Raw genomic sequence first — 23,043 nt, 5'->3', positions numbered from 1 at the left:
ATGGTCACGCCCTAGAGGCTGCGCTTAAACAGCAGCAAAATCAACCAATATTCACAGCATGGACTTCCAGGACAATGGATAAGTATAATTCGAGGGTATAGCAGTTGAAAAATTAGAAATATCATTCTAATCCCCTTCATATATGGTTTAGTGTTACGTAAACCCCTAAAATTTACTATTTAATTGATTCTCAATCTTCTAACTTGTCTCCGATTGAACCTTCTACAACTTGTACCTTCTTCTACCTTGTCTCCCCCAGAATCTCTTACGGACGGATGGAATATTATTGTGAAGACTGAAGACTCCCACATTGGTCCCTATAAAGGGATGGGTGGTCTCATTAATATAGTTTGGGCAATCATCACCTTTTGAGCTAGCTTTTGGGATTGAGTTAGGCCCAAGATCCATTTCTTTACATGGTATTGGGCCCACATTAAATTGGTAACGCATCACATATACAGCCCTGTGCGTGAGGGATGAAGAGTCCCCCATCAACCATTTAAGGGCTGGGTGGCCTCATTAATTTGGGCAATCCTCACCTCTTGAGCTAACTTTGGGGGGTGAGTTAGGCCCAAGATCCATTTCTTTTCTTTTTATTATGACAAGGGAAACCTACAGCCGGTGCGCACAGGGTAAAATCCATGCTCCTATGCAATAGCTCGCAAATCACATAGGAGAGGTAACCCGCACTAGGCAAGCCCGATGCGACGAGCTCGACCCAGAAGGCAAACCCCTTGCTTTTGCTAGCAAGGGGTTTCGAACTTGAGACCTCCAACATGGAAGTCCCAAGCCCAAACCACTGGGCCACCCCGAAGGGTGCCCAAGATCCATTTCTATACAAATATAATTCTTAAGATTAACTCTATTCATTCGAAGTCTGGTGTTCCCAGAACGCCCATAGAAATTCATCTTCTAATGATTAACATGTGATATTATCTTCATCCCAAGATTTACAAAATTTCAAGTTCTATGCAGGTCCTTTAGACAAGGTAGCGTGCAATGACTATCCCCAGTTACAAGAAGTTAATCGCTAAGGATCAGCCTGCTGACTTTAAAGCAGAATGCAACAAGAAAAAGAAACAGGTTTAAAAGTCACACAAGACAGGCAGAGAATAAAACCCCACAAATCTTCAACCTCTAGCATCGTGTATCACTAGAGTCTTTTATTGTTCTTTCCTCACTCCCCAATTTTCACCTGTCTAACCAAGCTGCTGGAATCTAGATCGAAAATTTCAAGTTTACTCTGTTCCACATCAGCACAGATATCTGTGCATACATAATACTGCTTTAATAGTCAATGCTACCTTCTCTTTGCATCCCGACAAATGAAGATGTTAAAGATATAGTCTTGTTGTTTGGTAGGTAGTAAGCAAGTTGTAAAAAACTACTCCTCTGATCTAAACTGACCGCCATCCTTCCTCTGGGACATTTTTAAACTTGAAATGGCAGACTATTTTATCCTAGTCTATTAACGATTTACCTTGTCAATTTTGTAATATACAAAAAATTAACTTTTCTGCCCATGGTTTCTTCCGTCTAAAACAGAAAACTAGATTTTCAATTCCTTTAAACTATTCAGAACAGGGAAAAGAACACATTCGATCTGGGAAGAAAGAGTAACAAAAAAGCCAGACATACTAACATGCCAGAGAAGAACATTCTTCAAGAAATGGACTGCGAAAGCTGACATACCTGAAGCCTATTTGTAAGTATGATGTTTGGATACATGGCAGCTACATCAAGATGATATATGAGGGGGCATTCTTCCCTTAAAGGATCATCTCGTAAGCTCATTAGCTGTAAAGAGATGGTTAAGATGATCAGAGAGGAGACAAAGTTCTGCAAACATCTAAAGATTTTCTCAAACTATTAAGTTACGCAATAAGAAAGAAAGTCTAAATAAGAAAAAAATGACAAGGAAATCAGAAACTTCCAAAACAATAAATTCGACTCCTGTCAGATATGGCCATGGGTGCCGGCGGAATACTTGTCAAATCTCTCTCATGTGACAGACAAATGCCTCAACTCAGCTGAAATTATCAACAAACGAAACGAAGGATGCGCTACCTTTTCCATGATGGCATTCTTCACTTCATCATAATTTGTGACAGATTCCAAGTCCATCTTCCCCTCAACTACAATAGAATACTGCAGATCTCTATCAAGGTTGCTGATCAATAGCTGGAGTGTTGAGAATCTTCATGTTAGTAACTAATACAATGGAACAGAAGAGCCTAGAAAATATCAAAAGCTAACTGTAATAGACACCAAAGATCTCAAAAGGCAAGTCTTTAAACAATTTAGGATGTAGTTACTGTACATAAGAGCAATACAGGAAGCTAAAAATGGACACTTCACAGTGAATTACTACATTCATCTACAGAAGCAAGAAGAGAATTGGGAGTTCAATTGGCCTTTGGAAAATGCTTCAGAGAACAAGAGCACCCCCTAAAGCAGTCTATTTTGAATGTATAGCTGAAAAAGAGGCTTGTCTAACGCAAGCTGCACTTCAAAAAGAGGCCTGTCTCTCTGCAATATATGTTTCTTATGCAAAGCCTCATTGGAAGCAAACAATCATCTTCTGCTTCCAGCTTATCCACCACTCTCTTCAACCTTTCTGTCAGTACCTTGGAGATCAGCTTGTAAAAGCTACCAATCAAGCTGATGGACCTGAATCTTTAAGCTCCTTTGCTCCTGTCTTCTTAGGAATCAGTGCAATGTAGGTTGCATTAAAGCTTTATTCCAAATATACCACTTGAGTGAAAATTATGAAAAGCCTCCATTATATCTTAACTTGATAACCTCCCAACACTTTAGGTAGAACCCCATTGTAAATCCGTCAGGGACTGTCTATAGCACGCGTCTTCAGACACTCAAAAACTTCTTGCTCTTCAAAAACTGCTGGCGGTGCCTCTTTCTCATCCTCTGTGATTGACTGATGGTAGGATGGTTGCTAACATTTTCAGATTGCCTCCAGTTTTCAGTTTCTGTGAACAGCTTCTTGTAAAAAGACATGAATTCTTCCTTGATTCTGTTTGATTCAGATATAGTCTCTCCTTGTAGCTCCAACTGATCAATGTGATTGTATCTCTTGTGGGCACTAGCATTCTGGTGGAAAAACTTAGTATTCATGTCCCCCTCCTTGAGCCATAAGGCCTTTGAACTCTGTCTCCAGGCCACTTCTTCACTCTTCAAACATCCTTTACAATGGGTTTGTTGTTGTTGTATGAAATTTTGTTACGTTTGTGATAAGACAGTTGAAAACCAAATATATTTTCCTCTTCAAAGTCAATTATTCATAAAAACATAACCAACAGACAACCATGTATTTGGCCTAACTTTCATGCTAGTCCAAAAAGTTAATAGTATTATCAACTAGATGGTTTGAGGAGAAACAAGACTTCTATTCCTTTTTTCTCAAAATAGATTACCTACTTCATTTCATGGGGTCAACAGAAATAATTTTAGATAGATTGTTATAAGAAGTGATTCTAGTAATAGTTTAAAATGGTGAAAAAATAGAGTAACTAGAAGAAAATAACTCATGAAGTAATATTACATAAATTCTAATCTGGAAGAAGAGAAAGCTTTATAAGATTGCTAACCTCATAGGCAGAGGGATCGAGTTTAAAACTGGTTGGGATGTCAGATCTGAATACACCACTTTCTAGGCATTCCACATGACCACCAATGTATGTCTCACTGTCAAGGAGTTGACTACCATAAAACTTCTCTGGATCAGACTGGTGCTTGTTTGGACAGATAACATTTGCCTTATAAGCCTGTACGCAGGAGAAATGCAGAAGAAAAACAAATAAGGCAGTTAGCATACAGAAGAAAAGTGGAAAGCATCAGTGGAGATTTCCTTCGTCCTCTTTTCCAAGTCAAACAGAATCAAAACACTGAAGAGGCACCAACCATAAAACTAAAATCCATAAACAAGGAACTTCCTGAGAACCAGAAAGAAAAAAGGAGCTTCTAAAGACACCTACCTGAACCATAAGAAGCATTTCACACAAAGTCCCACTTCCTTTGCGCAAGACTTCATCTGGCGGCATGGGTATTATGGTTGCAAGGGAGAAAATGAAGGGATGAACGTAAGTCATGTACAAGTAGTATGTTGAAACAGCATCTGAAACAGAATATGAAGCCATCATCTGCAAAATCATTTAAACACACAAAAGTTAGGTTATCCAGAATTCCAGACTGGTTTTCCTCCAGTGAATAAATGAAAAGACGATGAATGCATTTTCTCCTTTACCAAAGTAGCACTCATACACAAGTTAGAAACCAAAATAAGATTAGTACTCTACTCACCATTAATAACAATTCAGATAATCACGGTTGTTTGAGGGGAAAATATAATACTCCCTTTGTCCCAATTTATGTGCTGCAGCTCGGATTTCGAGAGTCAAGCATCTTGATTTTGATCATGAACTCGGACATAGAATCTTTAAATTTTTGGAAACAAAATTTCCATTTTTTAAAAACTATGTAAAAATAATATTATACGTCACAACAATTAACAATTTGAAAATATTTAAAAGCCATATGAAAAAATTGTGGTCAAAGAAAAATTTCTTCAGCAAATCACAGTTGTTTGAGGGGAAAGCATAGTACTCACTCTGTCCCAATTTTATATGTCACGGTTCGGATTTTGATCATGAATTCGGACATAGAATATACAAGTATTTTGTAATAAAATTTACATCTTATAAAACTAGGTAAAATACGATAAGTCACAACAATTAACAATTTAAATATTTAATAGGCATATGAGAAAAATCATGGTCAGAAGAAAAACTCGTTTGACACTCAAAATCCGAACACCACCATAGAAACTGGGACAGAGGGGATATTAGAGAGAATGGAAATCAGGGCCACGCAAACACAGTTGTTAAAAGAGCTCTGCTCTTGGCTGCTTGGCCGTAATTCCATGGATGAATACTCCAAAAGAAATTGGTAAAATCAAACAAGAATCCTCATATACTAGGAGGCAGAAATTTTTTCACATAGTATCTTATTCTTCAACTTTTTCTATTGCTTGTTGCTTCTTTGCTTTGTTCATCCTGTTATTTCGTCCAACTTCTTTTGAGCCAAAGGTCTACCGAAAACAATCCATCTTACTCTCCCCAGACCACTTGTGGGATTACACTGGGTATGTTGTTGTAATCTTCATAGTAGGAATCTACCAAGGTAATTCTTTCCATTTTCTGGCTATGAATCTTAACTGTTATAGTAGATTCATAGATGGGAGGCTGCAACATCTCCTAAACAGTGGGGAGGACTTGGGTTACAGACTTGAAGACTTTTAACGAAGCAATTACAGGTAAATGGTTGTGGAGGAGAAGCTTTATGGAGAGGGGTGATAGGGAAAAAATATGGAGTAATGGAAGGGGATGGAGAACAAATGTGATCATTCTACCTTTCGGGAGTGGTGTGTGGAGAAATATAACAAAGGGATGGAACGCTTTCGATGATAACATTACTTTTAGGGTTGGGGATGGGAGAAGAGTTAGTTTGGGGGACAAAGGTAGTGTGGAGGTTTGGTGCTTAAGGATGAATTTCCAGTATTGTATAGGGTCTCCTGCCAAACGGAATTATATTCATCAAGTAAAGGGGACTCAAGCGGATGGGACTTTTTGGGATTTGAAGTGCAGGAGGAATTTCCATGATCGGGAGGTGACTGAGCTTCAAAGAATACTAGATTTACACCAAAAGCAATGTAAGTCAGTCAACAGACCCGATGCTTGAGTTGGGTGTCGGGGAATAACACAGTGTTCTTTTGTCAGGTTTTCAATGAGAAGCTTTTGGTGAGGTGGAGGATAGTTTTCTATATGGTGCAGTATGGATGCCAAAGGTGCTGACTGTCGAGGAAGGTGTGCTTCATGTGGTTTGCTACTAGAGGGGTGATTTTGATGACAAAGAACCTTAGGAAGTGAAAGGTTGTCTACATGAGTTAGTGTTTCATATGTAAGGAGGCAAGTGAGTACACGGATCATATTTTGCAACATTGCAGATTAGCCATGAGGTTGTGGGAGCCATATATTTACATGGTTTGGCGTCACTTGGATAATGCCAAGACTCATGAAGGAGTTGATGTTCAGCTGGAAAAGTGGAGCTAGGAGAAGAAGGCACAAGGCGTGGAATGTTACTCATCTTGCCCTAATGTGGTCATTTGGAAAGAGAGAAATAGGAGAGCTTTTGAAGAGGTGGATAAGAGCTTTGTTCAACTGAGAAGTAGTCTCGATCCCTCTTATTATATTTTGGTGTACCCATGTAGTTCCTGATTTTTATAGAGGATTGAGTGTCTTTTGGGGAGACCCATATTTTGTAGGTTTCTCCTTTTTTGGTATATCTCTTGTTTTTTATAAGGTAAACGATATTATTAACAATGGGAATGGAAGCTCCCATATACAAGAGGTAAACCAAGTTGGCCTTGTTTTTATCAATGAAAACCTTACTTGATCCAAATAAAAAGGGGTACTAAAAGAGTGATGAGAAAGCTAACTAGATTCCAAAATGCTTTTCAGTAGATAAATGGATCACAACCCTCAAATCAGAGAAGGGAACTTAGCTACCACATGCAGTAAGAGAAATTAATCCTCAAATTCTAGCATGTAATATGCAAAAGGAGGCAGAAATTACAAAGTAACGATGATGGCTCAGAAGAAAAACATCCCTTTTAATGGAAAGGACAGTCTTTCGACTAGAAAGAATTTCAAAGAGACATGTGCTCATGCAGCAGGGAAAGAAAATGACTTGCCAGCTAAGGCTACACAAATCTTGGATCCCCTCAAGATACTCGTAGTCATATGACATTAAATGATGATTGTAAAATCCTTAGATAATGGAAAGCTATAAACACAAATTTTTCATCATAAAATTGAAAAGCATGAGTTTGGGTCTGTGCAATCTGCAATGTGGCTTCCCTTTGGGTCAAAAGAACAAGTTATCATTCATGTATAACACTTCTATAGATAATATCATCTTTGAAATTCATGGTGAACTTACTAAGATATACCAGTTTGAAATAACTCATACCTGTGGTTTTTCCTTTGCAAAGCGAACCATATCCTCAGGATTAACTTCTAGAGGATCATAACCCAACTTGACCTTCGTTACAGCCTGAGTTGGAGAGGAACAAGGCAATAGTTACATCAGATGCCATAGTGAAGAGTCTGATATACTTGAAGACAGAAAGTTCAGTCTAAATAGGTCGAAATTATTAATAAGCCAAGAAACTGAGAAGTGATATAACTTCTTCATTTACCACAAATGAAAAATCTCTTGAGCCAACGTATCTGGTCATAATTCTAAACATAAGGGGAACTCATTCACTTCTCATTTTTTTACTACTTTAAGAGAGCCATATTTCTTTCTTTACATTCTTAGGTTGATTATGTGAGCTCTTTGGAACTCTTTATTTTCAAATTTTTATAAAAAAAAAAGGACAACAGGTACCTATGAAATTTTGTAGAATCTTGAGGGAGTGGGAAGCTTTTCTATGAGGAAAAATAACTCTACAATTATCCACCCAAAATCATTAGGGTCTGAAAATTTGATTTTGAGCCATACACAGCACATGGGAGCTCCAAGATGCAAAAAAAAAATGTAATCTGATTGTAAAGGAACTACCACCATCCAGTTTGATAAATATCTTTTACAAGCATACAAGTTTCAATCCAGGCTAAGCTGCCAAGGGGTACGGAAAGAAGAGAAGACACTTTCAACAGATATGAGCTCTTACGCAAAAGACGTGTGGAGTCCACAGAAAACATAAAATATTCATATTACGTAATCAACTGGAACAATTAACAAAAGTAGAGAACTAATGTGAATTTCACACTGTGAAGACAAGAAAGATCATACTGGAATACATGAAGGCTTCAGCAAAAGGTTAAAATCAGGTAAAACAAGAATAAAGAGCATAAGCAATAAGAAAAGAAAAAGAGGTTACGAGTTACACCTTCAGACCTTGGCTTCCTTGAGGAAGATAACTATCACGTTTGACCCAAGCAAAACAGTCCAGATGGCAAGCAAATTTAGCACGACATTCCCCTTGATTCTTGTCACAGGAAAACCCAAGCTCCTGCAGTGAAAAATAAAGAACAATAAGGGGTCATTGAGTGTATTAGCAAAAATAATGCATGCATTAGCTCTGTGTATTAATAGACAGTAGTCCCTTGTTTGGTACACTTTTTTATGTTATGCATAACTAATGTTTGCATTAGTTATATAATCTATTGAGTATTGCAGAGTGTATTACTAATACCATGAATTTCTAGGTATTAGTAAAGCAAAAGGATTTAATACATGCATTAGCATGGTTAAAGGCCCAATTACCCCTCAAAAGCACTTTTACATCTTTTCCTCCATAATTGCGAAGGATATTTTTGTAAATAAATACTTTTATACAATGCATACTATTTTCAATACACCAAACCAAACAATGCATAAGAAATAATCTATGCATAACTAATACAAGCATTACTAAATACTAATACACTCTATTGAGCATTATTTTAATACTCTACCAAACCACCCCTAAGTGTGTAACATGGGTTTCAGGCAGAAATGAGAAACTACAAAAACATAAAACAAAGAAAAAGAAGATGATACTAATTTCGAAAATGATGATTTTACAAATTATTATTGAGATTACAACTCAACAGAAACAGACAACCTTTGTGAAACTATATGTTTGAAGGAATTACAGCAATCCTGCAAGAGTTTCAGTGAAAAATCGAAAAACAAAATATTTTGGGCAGTATGGGTATGCTGAGCCAAAAGGACCTTATCAAACACCTTAGCAAGAGAAACAACTTGTATATTTCTGTCCCAAGACACAGAGAAATTACACAATTATGAAGTTGGAAATGGACAGAGAGCAGAGCTAGATAATGAATTGGGTGCATCAGGAAAAATTTCTTAGACTTTATCAACAGTCATATTATTTGGGCATTGTCAGGAAAAAAAAAGGCAAAGTAGCATTGCTCTGGAAAACCATCCACGAGATGCTGAATCATAAACTACTTGAGATTACAAACACAAACACTCTTAACAGTAAGGAGCTACATACATCCTTCAGGCTCAAGCCATAATGAGTAGCTCTTGTCTCAACAAATGGCCAATCAAAGAAGTCACCGTTATATGTTACATAGATACCAGGCTTCGCCACTTGCATGTGTGCGAACCAGTGCCTAAGGAGCCCTTCCTGCAACAAAATAATGTTGTAGAAGAGTGAATGTCTCAATGGTGAAGAAATAGAGTGTACAAAATTTCAGAAAAAACATTACCTCATTTTTCACATTTGTCACTTTAAAATGCCCTTCATATTCTGGTTTTGGGGTATACTCTATATCCTCAATATCTTCCCCAACACACTGGAAATTCAGAAAAAATTGGTTATAATTGCATAGAAAAGTAATTAATTTACTTTCCCAAAAACAAATTAAATGGATCCTTGTTTGTAGATGTATTGCTAAAGAATTCGCTTCAAGGAGGAGTCTCACTAACAACAACCAGCTACATAATCTATACGAAGACCCTAAATGGGCAAACACAGTGAAGAAGACCTGAAGAAATCATGTAGATCATGAACCTAACACTAATTTATCATATTTTTATAACAGATAGGAAAAGGAATTCAACAAAACCTAGTTCAGATTAGAAAGTAAGTGTAAGAAACACAAATGCTACAGAATAAGCACCTCTCTGTTAATAATGAGATAGCCTTGGCCATCAACCATGTATGAGATCATCATTATGGAATCATATTCGGCATCAGGAAATTTAAGAGGAAGCTTTGTGGTTTCAATATCAAAGGCGCAAACATGAACTTCAGCTCGCTGCAAGAGATCAGTCCTCTTCTCCAACATAACACCGGAGCTAGATACACTCACATCATACCACTGACCACATCTAACATCTAATAAATGTAAATTTCAACGTTAAGATCAGAGCACATAAACAGTTAATTCAAAAATTTAGAGACTTCAGAAATCTTAGCATTGAAAAGGACATTACCAATGTCAATGGCAAAGCGAACATGGTAGGGGACATCATATTCACGTAGATCAGTGATATAATCTATAAAATCTTGACTTCGCTGCTTGCTGCATGTCAGGAAACAATCACTTCAAGATGGACGTACCCCATAACGAATCTTAAATGAAAGGATTGGTATAAATTGATAAGGAAATTAAACAATGTCAAAATAACTGATGATCATCTAAAGATATGTGAACTTCAATAAATACTTAATGGATGGACTATGGTTATTGATATTATTTCAAAATATCAGAGACTACCTTCTCCCCGTCAGTATAGATTCATATGCTTCTATAGTATCAAACTTCGTTTGATTTCTCTCAACAATGTGTGTTAGATCACGCTTCACGTCCATCAACTGTTGGACAGTGTCAAATGATATCTTTAAATATGATCTGTGTAGGCCAGACAGATGGTTTTTCTGAAAAAGAAGAAATAAATATCAGAAAGAGATCTTGATGGCATAAAAAATAGCCAGTGTAGGTATGAAGCAGTAGTGAGCCAACATGATAAAATCATATTTGCAACTAATTGGTATAGTCTAAATAGATCTCATCTTTCATTGTGCCCTATCTTTCGCTAAGTGTGCATAGGTTCTAAGAGATTGTAGGTCTTTCGGTGTGATTCCATTCCATTTGATTTTAGCTCTACCGCCCTTGTAACACCTTTCTCACCCCTATGGACTGATGGACTGATGCATATGGGGCTTGACACATGACATAAACAAATCATCTCAAGTGACATTCTCTCATTTTATCATCAAATGTCTTCATTTTTAATACTGTCTAATCTTGTATGGTCGCACGTCTATCTTTCATATGCATTTCCTTCTACCATCCCATTTTAATTCTATTTCACATCTTCATCTATTCCATTCTCTTGGGAAAATGAGCCTAGGTATCTAAATTCACCTTAAATTCACTCTTCTATGTTGAATAAACTTGCAGTGCATACATTTAGTCTTCTACTTAACCTACAACATAACTGGTTCCATTAGTTCTTTTTGCAAAGTTATCTCTTTAATAATAGTTACAAAGATAATTTAGTGCCAGATCTGGTACTATGGTGAATGAGATGGATAACATCATGCTAGAAGAACAGTTCAGTGAAAAGGAAATAATGGATTGTGTTATGGCATGTGATAGGGACAAAGCGGTCCTGACGGTTACACCATGGCATTTTTCATAGCTTGTTGGGATGTGGTCAACAAAGAAGTAGTTGCAGCAGTACAAAACTTTCATGCTCAGAGTTTTTTTGAAAAAAGCTTCAATGCGACCTTCATAGCACTGATACCAAAAAAGATTGGGGCAAAGGAGTTGAAGGACTTCAGACCCATAAGCCTTATAGGAAGCATTTACAAGATCCTATCAAAAATTCTGACCGAAAGGCTCAAGAAAGTAGTCTCCAAGCTGGTGGATGCTCAGCAATTGGCCTTTATAAAAGGCAGACAGATTATGGATGCAATTTTGATTGCAAATGAGTGTGTGGATGTCAGAAAGATCAGCAAGGTCCCAGGGATCCTTTGTAAGTTAGATATTGAAAAAGCTTACGATCACCTTCACTGGGGATTCCTCTGGAAGACTTTGGAGAATATGGGTTTTGGTGGAAAATGGATACCACCAAGTTTTTGAAAGAAGTCTTGAATGCTACTTATGTGTCCCTCATTCCGAAGAAAGCAGGAGCAGCTTGGCCAAACCCTTATCTGAGAGAATGAAAAAGGTGATAGGCAATTCGGTCAACAGACATCAAATGGCATTCATCAAGGGAAGACAAATAATGGATGCAGCATTGATAGCAAACGAATGTGTAGACACAAGAACCAGAGGAGATGTTAGGTTTTGGAAATAGATGGCTAAAGTGGATAAGTTTCTGCATTAAAACTGTTAGGTTCTCCATTTACATTTTTTTCCCTCCGAAAGGGCACTTAGACAAGGAGACCCCCTCTCCCCTTTTCTCTTTATTCTGGCAATGGAAGGACTAAATGACATGCTCAGAACAGCCCAAATGAAAGGATGGATAAGAGGTTTCAATGCCAACATGAATGATAGACAGGGTTTGGCCATATCACACTTACAATATGCTGATGACACCCTGATTTTTTGTGATGCAGAGAGATGCCAACTAAAGTACTTAAGAATCATCTTGATATTGTTCGAAGCCATCTCAGGATTACACATCAACTGGGGGAAAAGTTTCATTTACCCCGTTAATAAGGTGCCCAACATAAATGCATTAGCAAATATCCTGGGGGAAAGATAGGAGAACTTCCCACAGTGTACCTTGGCATGCCCTTGGGGGATAAGAGCTAGTCAAAAGGCATATGGAACAATGTTCTGGAGAAATGTGAGAAGAAGTTAGTGAATTGAAAAGGCAAATATTTGTCTCTAGGTGGAAAAGTTACTCTCATCAACAGTGTGTTGGATGCCATGCCTACATACATGATGTCAGTTTTCCCAATGCCTGCAAATGTGATTGACAGAATGGATGCTATCAGGAGAAATTTTTTGTGGCAAGGGAACTGTGATCCTAATGAGCACAAATATCATCTTGTAAAGTGGGATGAAGTCATTCAAAGCAAAAAAGTAGGGGGTCTGGGGATAAGGAACCTAAAACTGCAGAATTGAAGCCTTCTGATGAAATGGCAATGGAGATTTGCATCACAGGAACAAGCACTGTGGAAGGAGACAATCAAGGCTAGGTTTGGAATGGAGAACAAATGGACTACCTACATGCCCACACAACTGTATGGGACTGCAGTATGGAGGTCTATCAGAAGTCAGTGAATCAAGTTTGCAAACAACTGTAAAATCAAGGTGGGAAATGGGGGAAAAACACTATTTTGGGAAGATGTGTGGGCTGGACAAGAAACTTTGAAGAACAAGTATCCTGACTTGTTTTTTTTTAGAATGAAAAAAAAAAAAAAAAAGTCAGGATACTTGTTCTTCAAAGTTTCTTGTCCAGCCCACACATCTTCCCAAAATAGTGTTTTCCCCCATTTCCCACCTTGATTTTACAGTTGCTTGCAAACTTGATCCACTGAAGGACAATCTATTTTGGCTACCAGACAAACAAGGCAGATTTTCAGTTGATTCAGCTTACAAGACATCACAAAGATCAATCTCTCAGAGTAGTGGCTGGCCCTGGAAGATGATCTAGAAAGTCAAGGTACCCTTCAAGGTTGCGTGTTTCACTTGGCTACTAGCCAAACAGGCCACACTCACCCAGGACAACCTTATGAAAAGAGGTCGTCAATTTTGCTCTAGGTGCTCTTTTTGTTGAATGTGAGATTGAGACAATAAATCATCTCTTTCTACATTGTAGAGAGACTGTGAAGTTATGGCAGATTTTCATCAATTTAAGAGGCATAAGCTGGACTATGCCAAGGAGCATCAAAGAGGCTCTAGCTTGCTGGAATAGAGATGGGAATCAATCGGGACACAGGGAGAGATGGAAGATTATCCCAGCCTGCATTTGGTGGACTATATGGATGGAAAGGAACTAGAGATGTTTCGAAAACAAGAGTTGCTCTCTGCAAAAACTGAAGATGAATTGTCTAGTCCTTTTCTTTTTTTGGTGTAAACACGAATATCCTCAAGAAAAAGAGGATATTCCTAGTATTTTAGATTATTTATAAAGCTTAGTAGGGACACCTCTCCCTTTGTAATTTTGTTGTAAGTATTACTGGAATACTTTTCTGAGTATTCCTTTTGTTCATAATACAAGTTATCTTCTTCAAAAAAAAAAAACATTAAGATAGAAGTTGTTTTTATGCACATTTCACCATAGACAACATAAATGGTTTCATTAAATTATGTTAAATTAGGTCTTAGGCCTAACTCACACCCGAAAAGCTAGCTCTAAGGAAGGAGAATTGCCCAAGCCTTATAAGGAATCCACTCATCTCATTAATCACCAATGTGGGACTTTTGACATTCTTCAACACCCCACCTCAAGCCCAGTGCTTAGCATCTAGTGCATGGGGAATTTTTTATTGGGCCACTCAACATTGGGTGAGACGGGTCCTGCTCTGATACCACGTTAAATTAGGTCTTAGGCCTAACTCACACCCCAAAAGCTAGCTCAAAGGAAGGAGGACTGTCTAAGCCTTATAAGGAGTACACTCATTTCATTAATCACCAATGTGGGACTTTTGTCATTGTTCAACAAATTCCTTTGGTAAAGATATTTCCTTTTTTTTTATGACAAGGGAAACCCGCAGCCGCTACCCTTTGGGTGCGCACAGGGTAAAACCCCCGCTCCTATGCAATAGCTCGCAAACCACATAGGAGAGGTAAATCGCACTAGGCAAGCCTGGTGCGACGAGCTCGACCCAGAAGGCAAACCCCTTGCTTTCGCTGGCAAGGGGTTTCGAACTTGAGACCTCCAACATGGAAGTCCCAAGCTCAAACCACTGGGCCACCCCGAAAGGTGGTAAAGTTATTTCCTTATACCAAGTAAATGAAAAAAGGAGCAAACGAAATGGCGGGAAGATTTTCTATCACCTCGGTGTTACTTACAACTTATGAATAGATACCAAAATACCTGATGAAACTTCAAAAAGTGGTCTAATATAGCCTAGTTAACAAGATTATATCAGTGACATTGATGTCTAATAGTTTGAGCATGTTTCACACGCATGAAAGGTGAATAAACCAAAAAAACATGTTTTTCACAATGTTTCTTCTTCCCAAGATCCCCAGACATCTTTAAATCCAATTCTCTTTCACACTCTGCCACCTCATGATTAGACATATGACCTACTTTCTCTTGTGCATAGCATTCAAACAATGACGACCCACAGATAAATATTTTAGTAATAACATGAAATGGGAAGTGATGTGATGCAGAATCAAGCCACGTGCTTGCTGAATTTCTAGGCACACTTTACACATCCAATAGCTCTTTTTATGGGGTTTCATAGTAGGATCCCACTCATACACACTCTAAACTTCCATTAACATGGAACTTTTATGAAAGCAGTCATGAAACAAACAAATCCTAAATTTGATGTTAACAGACTTACAAGATCAAGATCCTCTTTCTCTAAAACTTCAATATCTGCGATTTGAGATTCATATCGCCTTCTCAGATATGAGTCGACATCCATTTCCATTTTATCCTGTTGAACAAATGCGCAACAATCAGCAAATATATGAAATTTGGAAGAAGAAAAACTTTCTTTGCTTGAAGTACAAAAGGAATTTAAGGGACTGACCTTTGTTGCCACGTAAAAATATGGCCTGAATTTGTACTTTGCTTTGAATGTTGAACCATCCTTCAATCAGAAAGTTCACGCATAAAAACTCACCGAAATTAACATTTTAATGTTTTCTCTTATTGAATCAATAAACAACACTTCCACTAAGAATGTCCAACCAATAACTCACATATATTAACAAATTCAATATTTTCTCTTACCGGATCAATAACTAACACTTCCACTAAGAATATCCAACCAATAACTCACCTCAATTAACATGTCCATATTTTCTCTTATCGAATCAATAAACAACACTTCCACTCAGAATATCCAATCAATAACTCACCTAATTGTCATTTCAATATTTTCTCTTATCGGATCAATAAACATGTCATTTCCATTAAATATATCCCATCAATAACTCACGGAAACTAACATGTTGTATCTTTTCAAATGAATAAACAAACAAAATGACAGCAATATTCCATCAGTATGAACTTTTACCTGACAAACAAAATAAAGATCAACACAACTGTACACTTTGCGAGTCTCCTGATCCTCCCACGACGACTACAACATTAAACCAAAACAAAAAAAATACTCAAAATTCACATTTTCACTAGAATTCAAAAAAAATGAGGTAAAATTTGAGGTGTAACAATAGTAGTACAGAGGCAAGAGTTAGAAGCCAGCCGAGTCGTTTATCTCCTTCAGTGAAAGCATCGAATCCTAGCTTGGATTCGAGCTGTTCTTCGGAGTTAAGTGTGAGTTTCTGCTTCTTTGAAAACCTAGAGTCTCGCCGGTCCCAGCGCCGGCTATTTTCAGCGGCGTTCATACTTTTTTCCGATGGTAACTCCGGCGAATGAGATCGGAAGTTTCGAGATAAAGTTTAGATTTTTTTATTTCACAGTCTACTAGGGCCTGAAAGAGGGAAAATCTTTCCTCTTTACAGAGGGAGCTAAGGGGGTAGGAGGGTTTAGAGGGGTGGGGGGACTCTCTTTCCCGCGCTTTTTTTCCCATTATTTTCTTTATTACTACTCCTATTTAAAATGTGAAATGACAATGTGGCCACTATATATTACTCCCTCCGTCCATATTTCCTTTTTTGGTTGTCCCTATTTAGTTGTCCATTTTGACAAATCAAGAAAGGACAACAAATTTTTTCCTATTATACCCTTATTTACACTTCTTGAAAATTGTAAAAGTGTATGTTGTTTCCCTCCAATTTATTTCACTTGAATTCAAATAAGTGGTTGTAATTTTGAAGTGAAAAGTTGTCATAAGGGTAAAATTGTAACTTCACTGTGCTAATCATTGTTGCCTTAATCTGTGTGCCATTTCTAAAGTGGACAACTAAAAAGGGACGGAGGGAGTACTTAACAAAGCATACTAAACACGTGGTCAACAAAATTAAACGTGCTTACATTTCTTGCCTTGAGGTTAGATAGATATTTTCGTGGACCCCTTTGCTTTAACTATTTAGGCTTCTATACACTGTTTTTCTTTTATAATTGTGGGTCCAGTGTACAACCTTTTGGGTTTTCACAATTAAAAGCCACTTGCATTTTGTACGAAAAAGAAAGAAGAACATGCCACTTTAATTTTTGTAAAGCATTATGACTGACACAATTTTGGTTTAATAATGCCCGCTGCGGAAATGAGTATGTTCCGGTGGATGTGAGGGTATATTAAGATAGATGGGATGAGAAATAAAGATATTCGAGATAAGGTATAGGAATGGCCTCGATAGAGGAAAAATGTAAAAAGCAAAGTTGAGAAGGTTTTGGACAAGTGAAGATCAAGAGATGCATGGAGCCCTAGTGCGGAGATGTGAGAGGCTGACTATGATGGTTTTAAGAAATGTAGGAATAAGCCGAAGAAGTATTAGATGGAGGTTATTAGACAAGATATGACGTAGTTGCAGCTTAACGATCTTGGATGGGAGATTGTGAAAAATACAGCTTAGGGTAAAAGGTTAGTAGGTAACTGAGTGCTTATCCTTCCATGCTGATAGTCGAAACATTTCTCGTATAGTTTGTTGTCTTTCAATTTCTACTACTATCTATTTCAAAATACGTTTTAAAGGAGAAGATATATCCGTTCAAAAAAAAAAACGGAGTTTCTGTAAAAGTGATGTAATGACAATCCGTTTCTCAAAAATTAACTTTCCTATTTGCAACACCTTCTCTTGCAATCCTATATAAAAGGTGAATTTAGTGAACCTAAGACATACTATATACAGCATAAATAAATAAATAAAAACTTTTTCCTCCTTTCTAATTCTTAGAATATTTTTTGGGCAATTGATTTTGGGCAACCTCCAAACTTTCAGCTACGAGTGCACGTGTTTGAGAGTAACTGTAGAACCTTAGAGAGCGGCCGGCTAAAACGATTTGCACTAGAGCCGGGCCGAAATCGCTTCCAAGGCAGTGGCTTACCACGACACAGTGTTTGTAATAAATTATTTACTACTTTGTAATTTCAATCCAATATCAATATTGTAGTAATTTTTCCAATAGCTCCTATTTTTTTTTTCCATAATTCCATATCATGCATTCTACCGTGTTTTGTCATGATTTTGTCACTTCCCTTATAATCTTGTACATTTATTTTGATATATTTTTCCTTCAGTCACAGGTCAATCTGAAATAGTTTATCTACCTCTCAAAATAAGGGTAACGTTTGTATATATTTTATCCTTTCACATTCGACTTGTGAAATTACACTATGATGATATTTTTATTTAGTACACAAACTTATATATTTGTTGATTATTATTCTTTTGAGTAGTCAAAAAACGTTATAATCTTAAAAAGAAAAGAATTTTTTTTTATACAAATGACTTAAATGTTATTGCCTGTTTCTTGTGTTTTTTTATTGGTTTTTTTCTTTTACTTATTTATGTGTTGATTTTGTTAGACCTGAAATTGAAGGATATAATAAATATTTAAAATAATTTTAAACTAAACTTGTATATAATTTGAAAATTATTTTTTGAACTTTTAATTTTAAACAATCATCTCATTTTTATAAGTGAGTGTCATTATATGTAAAATGATACATTTAAATTAAAAACTTGCGAGATTTAAAGAAATAGTGAATGTATTTTTAAAGAATGACGCATGAACGAAAACAAAGTCATTTTCTTGTAACAAAACTACAAAGATTATTTTCATACCAAAAAAAATCCTATTAGAAGAGCAGGAAATGACTTTGTTGAATTGTGATTTTTCTCTAATAATAATCTATTTAAATTGTTCGAATAAGAGACGTAATATCTCATTGAACTTATTTGGTTTTTGTCGGGTTTCGAGCTTACAAGCTGGACGTGGCCGGCATTCGAGAACCATTGGTGGTTCTAAGCGAACCCTTGGCCTGACAGACTATTTAGCAGAAGACTTACCCAAGCAATGATAGGGGCTCAAAACATAATTAAATTTGTTAAACTCAAATACCTATCTCATAAAATCTGAAAATTACTCGATAGCAATACTTATAGTTTGTAGAACAACTCAAATAGAGTAAATACTCGACTGTGTCTATCTCTGAAGCCTCTACTATTATAAAGAAGAACATCGGGACAAGACCCGTGAAATCTCAAAACCACTAACTAGAAAGTAATTGTGAAGTCCTCCAGAATGGGCTCGCCAAAAGATAGCTAGAGTATAAAGTGATCTCAACGAAGCGTCTGTTGATGATCTTGAACACCTGTATTTGCATCATAAAATAGATGCAGGTCGAATGACATCACTACATTGAATGTATGAGTATGTAATATAGCCGAAGCGAAATAACTGAATTAAAGGACTGCAATAGATAAAATATACTCAAGCTGGATGTAAAGAACTAAAGGAGTTAAATCATTTAAATCTTTACAAAATACTTACTCATCTCTAAACTCAACATAATAAGTGATATATTAAAATACACTTTAACTCTATTGGGAGATTCTCTAGCCGACAATCATCACTATGAGTTGCGTGATGATATAACGTCTCACCCATAATGTCATAACTGTCATATATTGTGTCGGGGTATAGAACCTCTCAACTAAATGGATCCACTAAGCAATAATGATTCATCAAAAAAGTATGATTATTTACCCATGTTGGCAGACACGGTTTATGAGGATTTTGAGTTGTCTCAACTCATCCTCATATCGGTGCTCAATACTACTCCTAATAATATATATATTCATGCTCAAATGTATAAAAGATATTCTTTCTCTGTTGAGGTAATTACTCAAAATATCCTCTTAAACGAGGAAACTGCTCTGAAATATCTCTAAACTCATAACTCATCTAGAAATCAAGGTTTATCTTTTCTCAATGCAAAAATGATACATTTGGGAATACTTAGTTCTCTTATACTCTTTCTCAAATCATGTATAAAAACTCTTCTTTACTTTTCTCATAAATCAATTTAAGACAATGATCGGTTAAAAGGATTTCTCAATAATAAGGTTCATGCTGGAATATAGACATGAATAATCAATTCAAGAATCTCAATAAATGATATATAACAACTCAACAATTAGGAATAGAAATTTAGAATTCATCGATACTACTCAAGAATAAAAATCCTAGATTACTCTTTCTCTAAATTTTGACATATGTAGGGAGTAACGACGAACTAGTCCGACACTATGATAACATTACATACATGGGAAGAATAATATTCTTTGCGAAATTGATGAAAACTTGAAAAACTCTCAAAATCTTAGCCTTTTCTCTTCTTGGAACCTTGCTATAATGATTTGAAGTGTTAAAAAACGTAAAAAAATATGCTTAACACAGCTAAGACCCTTAACTAGGTGTAAAAATGATTGGAACTTAGGCTTACGAAGGATGGAAAAAGTCTGAAATACCCTTAATTAACAAAAAACATAACCCCAAGCGTGTCTGATGGAAGTCCTGACGGCCCGTCGCGAGTGTGACGGTCCGTCACAGTCAGGCTGTCATCAAGATCTGAACATATGCTCAATTCCTGTTGGCGTGATGCTACTGTTGACTGCCCGTCAAGAGGTTTGTTGCCCGTCACCTGTAATCGTCAAAGTCACATAAAACACCTGAAATTTATGCATGTGTGACAGGCCAACTACTGCTCATCAAGAGGTTGACTATCAGGGTTGTCGTCATTTTTTTCTAATATGACAGTCTCTAGTAAAACGGCCATAACTTTTTACCTTAAGCTTGAAATGAGGTAAATTCGGCGGCGTTGGAAAGAAGACTCAAAATTCTTCAATTTGATAGGTCACGGGACACCTAATTCATTATGATTTAAGATATATGATCGTTTGAAATTGACGTAAGTAGAATCTGATATTCAAACTTAATCGGTAAGAAAGCTTTCCACTCAACTTTGTGCTAGGGGATTCTTGTGACCTTAATATATGTTAAGTGCTTATCATACGTCAAACAAGACAAATTGAAAGAAATTATTTTATTTAGGTTAAAACTTTAACTGACTTCAATCCACGTAAGTTATGATGTATTCAAAAGACTTAACTATGTCCAATTAAACACTCAACATAGTCAAATAATGTATTTGTCTAGTTTAATACATGATCTAAGTCAAAATCAAACCAATATGATCAGAACTCAAAATAAAATTCATTTTTGAATTACCAATAACCCACAAGTTCAATATGGTTAGCTTTCCATTTTGAGTCCGTTTAAATGTCCAAATCCACAAAATTGCAAGGAAAAATCACCATATAAACTCAAAATTAAGTAGGAATCATTTTCTTTTCAAAATGTAAATGAAATCATTGCTCAAACCTCTTAAAATTGAGTTCCCAATTCTAAAATGGTGATAAATAAAACAAAACAAGCTATGCATCCTATGCTGATTTTTGGCATGTGTCATAGATCGTGCAACACACGCTCCTCACATGCTCAACATGTCGTGCGATGGTCGTACATCAAGCACTCGATTACACGCCTGATCTCATGAATAATCACAGGGTGCATGCATCAGAGCATATCCTACATTTTTTCTACAAAACAACAAGATTTGTATCTCGTAGTTTCGTAATCTCACTCAAGCCCCTTGAGTACAATAACAAGCATGTCAATACGATTAATATAATTCGATTGATTTGTATTTCGTTCAAAGCATAAATAGAACATGAACACTCAAAATGAGAAGTTTTGTTTTGTTACAATTCCATTTCTTTTTAATTTTCTTACTTTGCTACTCTGACTGTTTTTTTCTTCTACCGTTTCTCTTTTGCTTTTTCATTATTTATTCATTCTATAGTTAAATAAGTAAAATTCTTTTTGAGAGGTATCAAAAATATATTTTGTGATGGAAAGAAGGGAGTACCAATGGCGCGTGTGCAGAAACTTTCCCGTACATAGACAATAACCTTTGTTTTTCCAGTTATAGTAATAAAATACATTCTTCTAATTGAATTTTACAAGTGATTCTTGAATTTCAAAATATTACAAAATTACACTAATAAAAATATGTATTTAAAATTTCCTACATCCAAAATAATTTCAAAATACAATTCCGAAAAAAGTAAAAATTATCCATGATCAAACGCGCTATTAGTCAAGTGAATACATCAAGGAGTAAATGATAACAAAAAAAAGAGTACATGGTGCAAACAATAGAAATAAAACATAGCTAAAGGTGCAAAAAGCAAAATACTCGATATAAGTAATTTAACGGTTGAGATTTAATCTCTGCATAAGAAAGGGCAAAAAGCCCTAACTATATATTCATAGCATTCACCACACATTTTCCTCTTTCTCTGTAAAGTCGGAAGCAGCAGCAGCCCTACGCCATTAAAGCTTACAAATCTCACAAAGTAAATTCTCTCTTTCTTTGATTTGATTTGATCTCGTATTGTTTATCTAACGATACATTTTTGTAGTTTTTTCTTGTGTTTGTGTGTAATTATTATTGTTTTTGTGTGTATTTGTAGATAAGAAAATGAAGGTTATCGCTTCTTACTTGTTGGCTGTGTTGGGTGGCAACACCTCCCCATCTGCTGCAGATTTGAAGAAGATCCTTGCTTCTGGTATTGTGTTCATTTTTTTTCTTTTATTTCCTTGTATATACATTTTTTTGTATATTAGTTGATGTGGGGTGGGTTGAAAATGATTCTTATGAATGTGAATATGAAATAACCAGCTGCTTTGTGGAATCAACCGGTTAAGGTTACGTATATTTGACCCTTGTAGTCCAGCCCTTCCTCGGACCCATATGCATAGAACTTAGTTCATCAGGCTTGTTTTCGTTGCGTGTAATTCCAGAAGTGGGGTTTGTAGGTAGTCAAAAAGGATATTAACATTCGAGTCATCATTAGAAAATTCATCTTTCATTGAATTTTATGGCCTATATAATAAGATAGGTTAAGGTTTGCAGTACACACCAACCTCCCTAGACCCGACCTGTGGGACTACGTTATGCTGGTTATGTTGTTGTTGTTTACTGATTTATTGATGTAAAAGTATCAAATGATTGGTTGTAACGTCAAGATGAAGAATTTATCTTTCCTTGTTTGTAGTCTCTTCTATTTTTACTGATTTAGAGCATGACATTTCTGAATGTGGTGTTGTTTTTGTGTTAGTTTAGTCAATCCTTGGAACTTATTGACACATGCATTTGGTTTATTTATGGATGTACTTAGAGATGTTTACGTGCCTGATGGAGTAATGCGGGTTATTGTATTATTAACTATTGTTTTCCAAACCTGCTATAAAAGAAATTTTGATTCCTGGAGAAAGAGTGAAGACTATTTGAGGAAAGTAACTTTTATTTGGGGGGGGGGGGGGGTT

At 36.3% G+C, this 23,043-nt stretch overlaps 2 protein-coding genes across 2 annotated transcripts in view; one reads left to right on the top strand and one right to left on the bottom strand.

Annotated features, from left to right (window-relative positions):
* The window catches only part of LOC102599922 (DNA polymerase epsilon catalytic subunit A-like), a 36,732-nt gene extending 20,513 nt beyond the window's left edge, over nucleotides 1–16,219 (bottom strand). Inside the window, exons 1-15 of the mRNA XM_006349046.2 lie at nucleotides 15,924–16,219; nucleotides 15,758–15,823; nucleotides 15,269–15,328; nucleotides 15,077–15,172; nucleotides 10,314–10,474; nucleotides 10,030–10,118; nucleotides 9,714–9,931; nucleotides 9,300–9,386; nucleotides 9,083–9,217; nucleotides 7,970–8,092; nucleotides 7,045–7,128; nucleotides 3,993–4,157; nucleotides 3,606–3,782; nucleotides 2,068–2,181; nucleotides 1,693–1,797 (exon numbers count right to left, since the gene is read on the bottom strand). Coding sequence (XP_006349108.1) covers nucleotides 1,693–1,797; nucleotides 2,068–2,181; nucleotides 3,606–3,782; nucleotides 3,993–4,157; nucleotides 7,045–7,128; nucleotides 7,970–8,092; nucleotides 9,083–9,217; nucleotides 9,300–9,386; nucleotides 9,714–9,931; nucleotides 10,030–10,118; nucleotides 10,314–10,474; nucleotides 15,077–15,172; nucleotides 15,269–15,328; nucleotides 15,758–15,823; nucleotides 15,924–16,088 — 1,845 coding nt within the window. The 5' untranslated portion in view covers nucleotides 16,089–16,219. The remainder of the gene's footprint in view (nucleotides 1–1,692; nucleotides 1,798–2,067; nucleotides 2,182–3,605; nucleotides 3,783–3,992; nucleotides 4,158–7,044; nucleotides 7,129–7,969; nucleotides 8,093–9,082; nucleotides 9,218–9,299; nucleotides 9,387–9,713; nucleotides 9,932–10,029; nucleotides 10,119–10,313; nucleotides 10,475–15,076; nucleotides 15,173–15,268; nucleotides 15,329–15,757; nucleotides 15,824–15,923) is intronic.
* Nucleotides 16,220–21,967: 5,748 nt separating this feature from the next.
* Nucleotides 21,968–23,043, top strand: part of LOC102599598 (60S acidic ribosomal protein P2-2) — a 2,687-nt gene continuing 1,611 nt past the window's right edge. The window contains exons 1-2 of the mRNA XM_006349045.2: nucleotides 21,968–22,070; nucleotides 22,188–22,283. Of these exons, the coding sequence (XP_006349107.1) occupies nucleotides 22,196–22,283 (88 nt within the window). The 5' untranslated portion in view covers nucleotides 21,968–22,070; nucleotides 22,188–22,195. The remainder of the gene's footprint in view (nucleotides 22,071–22,187; nucleotides 22,284–23,043) is intronic.

The sequence above is a fragment of the Solanum tuberosum genome, unplaced genomic scaffold (assembly GCF_000226075.1).
Source record: "Solanum tuberosum cultivar DM 1-3 516 R44 unplaced genomic scaffold, SolTub_3.0 scf00101, whole genome shotgun sequence".
In the NCBI taxonomy this organism is placed as follows: domain Eukaryota; kingdom Viridiplantae; phylum Streptophyta; class Magnoliopsida; order Solanales; family Solanaceae; genus Solanum; species Solanum tuberosum.
Note: the sequence above shows the minus strand (reverse complement) of the source record. Positions and strands in the feature narration are given on the sequence as shown.